Source organism: Lynx rufus, unplaced genomic scaffold, assembly GCF_022079265.1.
Source record: "Lynx rufus isolate CCGP_SWC_20201006 ecotype Redwood Valley unplaced genomic scaffold, mLynRuf1.p SCAF_36, whole genome shotgun sequence".
Classification (NCBI taxonomy): Eukaryota; Metazoa; Chordata; class Mammalia; order Carnivora; family Felidae; genus Lynx; species Lynx rufus.
In genome coordinates, this window is record NW_025814852.1 from 1,590,857 (window position 1) to 1,599,793 (window position 8,937).

Consider the following 8,937-nt stretch of genomic DNA (forward strand, 5'->3'; position numbering starts at 1 on the left):
TCCTCTCCCCCGTCTTGCAGGGAAAGCTGGTCCCGGAGGGGAGGGAACACGGCACAGCACAGCGTCCAAGAAACGAGGCCCTTCATGCGGGTCAGCTCAGGACCCTCTGACCCAAACGGGGGAAGGGTTTCAGCTTTCTAGGCAGGGACACGGGGACTGTGGCCATGGGGGGGCTCCCCTGGTCCCCTCGGAGAGCACCTGGGGGAAACACCGGTGCCGGTGGGCCGGGCCAGGACCTGTCCACCCCGCCCTGCTCGGTCTCTGGGTGAACAGAAAACACGCCTGCACGCAGGGGCACGCGCACGTGTGAGTGCACACGCACGCACACACACGCACACCCCAGCCACGCGGCGGTCTGAGGGGGCTGCACTGCTCTGAAATGCACACTCACCACACGCGTGGTGCTGAGCACGGGCTGAACCCACTCCAGGCTGTGTCATCGGCGGGACCCTCGCGCCGCATCTGGGAGCCTGGAGCCGCGAACAGGGGGCGGGGCTAGTCGAGCACAAGGAATTCCTGTTACCCTTAAGTCAGGCCGTCAGGCCGTGTTGCAAATAACGAACTCACATTCTATCACCCAAGGGCTGCCCCTGCCCCTGCCCTGTGCGGGAGGAGAGTTCTGGGGGTCCAGGCGGTGGGAGAGTGGAGCAGGGGTGCGGCTGGGCCGCTGCAAAGACCTGGAAACGCACCACCTCTGCTCACCTGAGTTGGCAGGGCGTCGGGGGGACCCTGGGTGCCTGGGGTCGGGGGACTCCCGGAGAGGACTCCTGACCCCAGTGAGGGCAGGCAGGTCGCCGTTCCCTGCCCTTCTGAGACCGCGGCACCCGGTACAAAAGCCCCGAGGCCTCTTCTGGGTCCACCCGGAAGGAAGGGGCCCGCAGCCCCGGCCCGGCCTCCTGTGCCCCGGTGACCTGGACCCGGCCCCACGGTGGGGGCACCCCGCCGGCACCGCACAGGGGACGCACCTCCACCTGACTGCTCACTGCTCCTCTCCCCGTGACATCACCCTCGGCCTGGACCGGTTGCTCTCCGCGTGAATATTCATGCGGCATTTCAGCCAGGACCAGGCATGAATATTCTCAGGAAGGGGACCGGAGGGCGGTCGGCATGCTGATGCCCACGCGCCGGTCAGGCGTGCACATCAGCACGTCGGCCGGCGGGCCTGTGGGCTTTTGTCTGAACACTCGCCCACCGGCAGGACTGCCACGCAGAGGTCGGCGGGGTGCCCCAGGCCCTGCCCTGCCCAAACACACAGACCTCCCCACCCAGCGACCTAGCCTAGCCGCCCCCACCCCATCTTCCTGTGGCCTCCCTCCTGCCTTTCCAGACTCCTCCTGGGCCTCCAGGCCCACACCGGTCCCCACCCTGCCCCAGGTGTCTGCCCCCAGCCCACGGCCCCCTCCGTGACAGGTGACAGGCATGCTGAGGGAAGGCCCGTCTCTGCTCAACCCCGTTCACAGGGCGCCAGCACCTTCCTGGCCTGGGGCCTGCCCTCAGTGCCCCGCCCCCCCCCCCCAGCCACCTGCCCCTCTGGGCTTCCCAGCACAGTTAGGAGCAAACCAGGCCCACGCTGGACCCTAGGAGGTTCCGGCTCGTGCCCCCCGGGCTCTGGCCCCAGCTGCCCCCCTCAGCTGGCCAGGCCGGAGCCAAGGACAGGCCAGCACTGCATCATGTCCCCCGCCCAGGGCTGGGGAAGCGTCCAGCCCCAGGTCAGGGTGGTAGGTGAGCTGGTCGAACTGGCCAGGGCTGGAGGAAGTCTGGCCTGGCCTGGGCTCCTGTGAGGCCGCACCGGCCCAGGAGTGGGGCTCTGCCCTCTCTCGGACAAGGGCGCGCTCGCTTCCCCGGCCCAGGTAGCCCTGCTCACCGCGCACCCTCCTCTGCGGCAGGCCCTCCCCCAGCACCAGGCGCAGAGCCGGCCACACAACGAGCGCCACAGCAACGCTGCCAGAGGCCCCGTGTGACACAGCCGCCAGCAGGCCTGGGCACGCTGCCCGCGGGGGGGGGGGGGGGGGGGAGCGGCGAGGGGGAGGGGCGCAGCCCAGGAGCCGCTGAATCAGCGGCTCCCTCCCGCCCTCCCTGTCCCCTCCGGGCAGGGATGCTGCTGGGGCAGGGCGCTCCCGCCTCTGGGAGCTGTCAGGGAGGCGGCAGCCCTGGCTGGGATTTCTGGAAAGTGGCTCCCGGGTGCAGAGCAGCGGGCCAGCCTCGAGGGGATGGGAGGAAAGGCCATCCTGGAGGAGCTGGCCCAGAGAGGCCCTTTCCTAACAGCACCAACGAGGGAGAAAGGAGAAGAAAGCTCGCTCCCTTCCCAGAAAGGGCTGAATCAGCACCGAACGCCCTGCCATGCGCCAGCTCCCTCGCCCAATCGCACGCTGGAAGCGACAGGGACCTCTCAAGGTCAGGGACCAGCCGTATCTGTGCAGGGAGCCCCAGCAGATCGCCCTGTCCTCCGCAGCAGCCCCCGGGGGAGGGGGTCACCCTCTGCTCCAGAGAGGGGCCGTGCCCACCCCGGCCGTCCTCCCGGGTGGGGCTGTGTCCTCCTCCCACCATGCAGCTGGCTGCCCCCCACCCCCGGCCCCGGCCCCGGGAGGGGGGTGCAGGGATGGGGAACGACACGGGGGACTGACTGCCCCTCGAGGTGCGACCTCCTCAGGGGCTGCTAGAAGTGCAGAGAGAGCGTGAGGTGCCCGGTCGGCTGCCCCGGGGTCTGCACGGCACCCAGACTTTCTCAAATAAGCATCTGGTTTCCAGAAGCTCCCAAGTCACTGCCCCTCCTGGCCGCCATCCCCTCTGACAGCCCCTCGCACCAGCCACAGAGGAGTCAGGCCCTGGGAGTCCCTCGGCAAAGGGACAGACTGGGCAGCGAGCCTGAGTGCACAGAGTGTCCAGAGGCTTCTCCTCCTGCGTCCCGGCACCTGGCTCTGGCCCGCCGGGACCCAGCACCTGCGCCTTTGTTCAAGGAAAGTGCTTCTCCGGTTCCTCCTCGCCCCGCCCCCGCCCTGTGCCTCCCTTTGCTTCTGTCCTCACCCTGGCCTCCCTGCGACCTTGCCAACTGGACCATCCTCCTGCCTGGCTTCCCTCTCCCCCACACCCACTGCCTCCGGGCCAAGTCCCAGCCCCCCCCCCCAGCTCTCGGGCAGGCCAGGTTCCCAAATCAAGGGCCCACTCGCCCCCGCCTCCGTCCTGTCTCATCACCAGGGGCAGCACTGCCACCTGCAGAACCTTCCAGATGCTCTCTGAGCCCATCTTCTCCCACCTGGAGTCCCGCATGAGCACCAGGGGCCCCCCCTGCCCTCCCAGCTCACTGGCTCCGGGGTCTGGTCAGACCAGCTCCGGCTCCTGGCATTTACCAGCATGGCCCTGGGACTTGTGCTCAGGCCACGCTTCGTCTCCACTTGGCCCCCGGCACCTGCCTGCTCGTGACCTCCGGAAGCCTCCAGGCCTGCAGGTCGTTCCTTTCTTCTCAAAGATGCCGAGCCCACAATGAGCAGATGCTCTGCTCTGAAGAAGACATCTCAGCAGGAAGCCTGCTCTCCCCAGAAGCTGCCCTCACGGGTCACCCTCCCCAGCTGAGCCACCCACCGCCTCATGTGGTGCCCCGGGGCCCGGACCACTCCGAGTGGCAGCTCCTTAACTGAAACCTCACATCCCACTCCTGCCGTCCACCCGCCCGGGACCCTGCATGTTGTCCTCGAAGAGAGGGGCTGAGGGCAGGGGTGACTTCAGCCCCGAGGTGGGTGGGAGTTGGCGGGAAACCCCTCACTGGACGGCACCTCAAACCCCAAGGGCTCGCGCTCACCGAGCACCGTCACAGCCTGCTTGGTCCGCTACCTGGGAGCCACGGCACCCGGGTCAGGCCTCAGCGTCCCGCGAGGCCGGTGGCACGGCAGCGCCCCCGCCACGCAGGCCTCAGGCGCCTGGGAAGACAGCACCCCCGCTGGCCTGAAACCAGGCGAGGCCCCGGGAAGGCCGGCGTCCCGAGGCTCCGTGTGCCGGGGACCACGCCTACGGGTGCACACCCGGCCCAGCCCCACGGGCCGCCCGAGGCGGGACAAACGCCACCTCCTGAGCAGCCTCTGCCACTCTCGGGGATGTTACCAGCTCTGCCGTCGAAAGCTACCCCCCGCATGACTTGGATTGTTTTCTTCTGAGAAAACCCTCCGTTCCACAAGATTCCGGAAGCCGCAGAGAACGGCCTCTCCGTGGCACTTTCTGGCTGCCACGGCAGCTTGGAGGGATGCCGCCCTCGTCGGTGAGCTGGGAGAGTCAGACACGGGCGTCCCTGCACAGAAGGCAGGAAACCCTGACAAGCTGAGGATGCTAAGTGATCAGGCGTCTGTCATCTTTCCAAGTGTTTGGTCACTTACGCTTTTTTTTCAGTAGGCTCCACACCCAGTGGGGCCTGAACTCACCACCCTGAGATTTGAGACTCGCACGCTCTGCGGGCTGGGCCGGTCGGGCGCCCCGTGTGCTTTTGGTTAAACAAGAACCACGACTTTAGTTTTCAGCCAGGGTTTTCTCCGCACACACGTATCTTCCCCTGAAGTGGGACTCACGCTGTGCTCACTTCTGTGACCTGTTTCCACTCACCGCACGGGCGTCCCCTCGCCCTGTAAGGACCCTTCACGCCCGTCTGCTGGTGGGAGTCGGCCCTCGTGGACCCGGCCACGGCCCCCCACCGGCGCTGCCACTGTGCCTGCCATCCTGACCGCGTCCCCAGGACTCCGAGGTCGAGGTGGGCCCGCCAAAGCCCACCACGTCTGTTCCTCCCCCGGCATCATTGAGGACTGCTTTAACACGCTCCCAGTGTTACTCGTGACAGACGCCATCTGCGACATTTTCGGTTGGTTACATCCTTAAAAACTAAAACGAGATTTTGAGCTTCAAACAATCACTCCGTCAACATGTTAAAAAAATAAGTTTAATGCAGGTGGCTCATTTCAATAAAGAATTTAACAGGCACTCGAGACGCGGAGTATCTTTGTGTTCAGCGTGCCACCCCCTCTCACGGCCGGACCCCTCCTGCCGTCCTGACTTCGCGGACACGTGCCCACCCCACCGACGGGAGCTCTGGGGGAATCCGAGTCAATTAACACGAAACGAAACTCTGAGGAAACAGCATGACTTAGTGCAAAAGATTCTGCGGCGCTGAGCAGTGGCGTGCACGCAGGTCAGCTCCCCGCCTGCCGTCCGGGGAACTAAAAGAACTGCGCACCAGGAGCCTCCGGGCTGCCCTCGGGTCGGCGATCTGGAAGCTGCAAGTCAGAGCACGGTTCACCGCCGAGCGCCCTTCGCCTTCTCCACCTGAATTGGGGCTCTCTTCCAGTGGGACCCAACCTTCCGACAGCTCCCTACCGCCGCCACCGGACTGCCCGGCCAGGCAGGGTCAAAGGGGCACTGCCCACACCCGGGGGTGGGGGTGGGGACAAGCTAGGGTGAAGCGTGGGTCTGTCACTCCCTAGTATGGGGCTGTGTCCTGTCCCTGGTCTCTGCCTGTTGCCCCAGCACGATTATTCAAAGCGCCTTCTCACTTGCCAAGAGACCCACAGTGACTACTGAGCCCCCAGGCCACTCTGTCCTCCTCTGACAGACAAGGCCAAGGCCAGGGGTCCGGGCAACACACCGGCCCCCGCTGGACTACCAGCCCTTTGTTCTCTCCCGCCCCCCGTGCATTTCTGCCTTTCACTCCACAGCTGCTCTGGTGGCCACCAGGGCAGGAGCACGGGGCTGAACGTCCCTGGCTTAGAGGCCCGGCCCTGGGGCACACGCGTAACTCCAAGAGGCGCTTTTCACACAGAAGCTTTGCTTGTGCTTCTGCGGTGCCCGCTCAGGCCGTGCCGCACCTCCTCGAGACCTCTGACGTCAGCTCCGTGCACGTGCGGTTCCCTTCCAGCCACCAGTCCCAGGAAGAGAAGCCAGAGCCCCTCCCCCAGCAAGCAAGGAGTTAAGCTGCCTCCTCAGAAATCCACACCTGAAGAGGCTGTGGCATCCAACCTGACGTCAACAAACCGGCCGAAGAAGACGGGCCTGCCCCGGACCCAGCACCGCCCTGGGCCGGACCCTGATGTAGGGAAGCTGCCAAGGCCACCCGCACCCCCACCAGACTGCATCTAAGGAAACCAACAAGACCCTGAAGCCTGGCCTGGGACGCAGGACCCCCTACGCCTCTCAGGGTCGCAGGCGCAGAGTGTGCGAGCAGTGCCCGGATTCGGTGGCCCGGGGCAGAGGGAACAGCCTCGTGGCAGTGTGGTACCTCAGCAAGCCGAGCCCGACGCTCCCCTGAGGCTGGGGCAGGGGCTGGGGGTTCGCGGGAAGGGGGCCGGAGGCTGGCCAGGACGAACTCGCACACCCCGGCCCACGCCTGTGTGCCGGACAGGCAGCAGGGACACACAGGCTCCCCCGGGGCAGATGGGGCCAACGGGGCGCACCCTGGCAGCGCGGGGGCTGGAAGTACAGGCTGGCGGCCACGGGCGCTGTACCAACGTGGGCACACCAGGAGGATCGGGGGGGGGGGGGGGAGAATCCGGCAGCAGAGGGGGCACCGGCGGTCCCCTTCGCGGCGCAGCCTCAGCCCCCCTCCCCTACGTGCTGGGGGCGGGGCGGACGCCTGCGCCCACCCCCATCCGTGAGCCGGCTTGGGAAGACCAAGGACCTGACCTACCCCGTCGAGGAGAACACGGCCACAGGCGCGCCCGCCGCCACCGGTCGGGCCAGAGAAACCCCGGAGCCAGGCCCGCCGCTGCCCCTCACATGTCCACGAAGACCATGAAGCACCAGCCCAGGCCCCCAACCAGCAGCACGGTTACTCGGATCCCGTAGATGAGCAGCTCGTTCAGGAGGCGGAAGTCGACGCGCCGGCGGCCAAGCAGCAGCAGCAGCACCGACAGCTTGAGCTGGAAGCGCAGCAGGACGCGCACGCCCAGGTACTGCAGGCAGAAGAGGGCGGCCAGCGCGCCCCACAGCGTGGCCGTGAACAGGCTGCAGCTAAAGTAGAGCAGGAAGCGGATGAAGCCGTAGAGCCAGCGCGCCCGGATGTAGACGTCGAAGTTGTTGTACTTAGTGCGCGCCAGGCGGGAGGTGCGCGCCGGCCCGCAGGCCGCGTGCAGGCAGGTGGTGTGCGGGCCGTGGAAGGAGCGCACCCGCCGCGGGATGGGCATGACCGGCATTGGGACCTGGGCGGTGGTGCTAGCTCGTGGCAGCGGTGGTGTCCGGGCAGTGGTCAGCATAGGCGTCATGGGCACCTAGGCCTGGAAGCCAGCGGCTGAGCCCTGGGGGAGGCGGTGGCCTGCAGGAAAGCGACAAAGAGGAGCCGGGTCAGCCCCGGGACGATGTGAGCAGGTGCATCCGTTCTGGGAAAGCAGCCAGCCCTGGGGCCGCAGCGGAACTGAGTCTAGGTCAGGGGGATCTGCTGGGGCTGGGGGGGCAGGGGGTGTTGCTCTTTCCACAGGCACTACTGGGGACACTTCACGGGGACACAGACGGATGAGTTCGCGTCAGCAACTTGACAGGCCAAGTGCTGCAGACAGCGGGTTGCGGGGCTCCGAGGTCACCTGCTGGGCCTGAACCCTGGCGCGGTTACCCACTAGGAGCAGGCTGGAGTGGTTTGCGTCACCCTCCCATCCCTCGCTGCGCTGTGCTCCCCGGGGTGCTGGGGGTTAGCTGGTGGCCGTGACCGCCAGGCGGAGGACAGCTGACTGCCAGTGGTGCCATCACAGGCCCACAGATTGGGCGCAAGGAAAGGAGAAATAAATACCAAGTGGCTCTCTAGTAACTGCCACTCACAGGTCGCCTAAATAACTTGTGGGTGGACAAACATGCAAGTACAGGACGTGTGAGACCGGGGCGGCCAGGTTGGTTGCGGGCTCGGGAGACACATCACACGGGGGCCCTGCCGCGGGGACCCGGGGTCTGCGCTGAGGGTCGCGGAGGCGGCGGCCGGGCGCGTCCAGCCCTTCCCGCAGGCTTGGCCAGAACCTGGTCCCGCGCCTCAGGGCGGCTCCGCGCGGCTCGCCTCGGCCCGGCCTCGTCCGCAGGGTCCCCGCCCGCTCCCTGCTCGTCGCGGGGACGCGCCTGCCGCCGCCCCCACGCACGGTCCTCCGGCGTCGGCGCCGCGGGCTTCCGGGGCGGGCGAGGACCGGCGGGGACCCGGCACGCGGCGGCCGCCCGCCACCCCGGGGCAGGCCCGCCCGCCGCTCACCAGGTGCCCTCTCCGCGCCGGCGTCGGGGGAGGCCGGCGGTGCGGGCGGCCGGGCCGGCGGGTCCCCCCGGCACGACGGGCTGCAGGAGCAGGGCGGCCGCATGGTGCCGATGGAGCGGCGACTGCGGGTCCCGGCCGCTCACGCGTCCGCGCCCGAGGGCGCCCCGGAGGGCCCGGGGCTCGCGCGCCCGGCGGCCGGCAGCGTTTGGCCCAGCGTGGGAGCCGTAGCGCCGTCCCTCCACGGCCACCGTAGGGCTTCCCTCCCACCCCCTCCGCCCGTGCCGACACCGAAGGCGCCTCCCTTCCCCCTGCTCGGGCCGACTGCGAGCGGCCGGAACGCGGCCCTTCCCCAGGGCGTGCGTGCTTACGTGCCTGCGTGCGCGCGCGGCCCTTAACGTTGCCGACCGAACCCTCGCACCGCGTACGCCGCCGGCGGCTCGCTCTGTCTTGCGCAGGCGCAGATCGTGGGCACCTCCTCCGCGCACGCGCCGCGGTGCCCGCGGCGGCTGGCAGAGCGCAGGCGCGCGCCCGCGAGGGCTGGGCTGCGAGCGGCGCGCTCCTCGAGTTGCTGCTGAGGGTCCACGCTGGTCCCCGACCGGCCGCGGCTGTTCGCGTGCGACCCCCAGGGCTGCGGCCGGGCGGGGGGGACGGGGACGGGGACGGGGTGGGCGGAGCGACTCCAGCCGCAGCCCTGGGCTTGCCCCTTCCTGGGACAATGAGGATGCAGTGCAGACTTAAGCGTT

The 8,937-nt window shown here is 68.1% G+C and overlaps 1 protein-coding gene across 1 annotated transcript; it reads right to left on the reverse strand.

Moving 5' to 3' along the window:
* Positions 1 to 4,899: 4,899 nt before the first annotated feature.
* On the reverse strand, positions 4,900 to 8,440 carry TMEM250 (transmembrane protein 250). Its single transcript, XM_047093860.1, has 2 exons — positions 8,195 to 8,440; positions 4,900 to 7,282 (listed from the first exon to the last, which is right to left on the reverse strand). The coding sequence occupies exon 2, from the start codon at positions 7,230 to 7,232 to the stop codon at positions 6,744 to 6,746; it is 489 nt and encodes a 162-aa protein (XP_046949816.1). The 5' UTR covers positions 7,233 to 7,282; positions 8,195 to 8,440; the 3' UTR covers positions 4,900 to 6,743.
* Between the last annotated feature and the right edge of the window lie 497 nt (positions 8,441 to 8,937).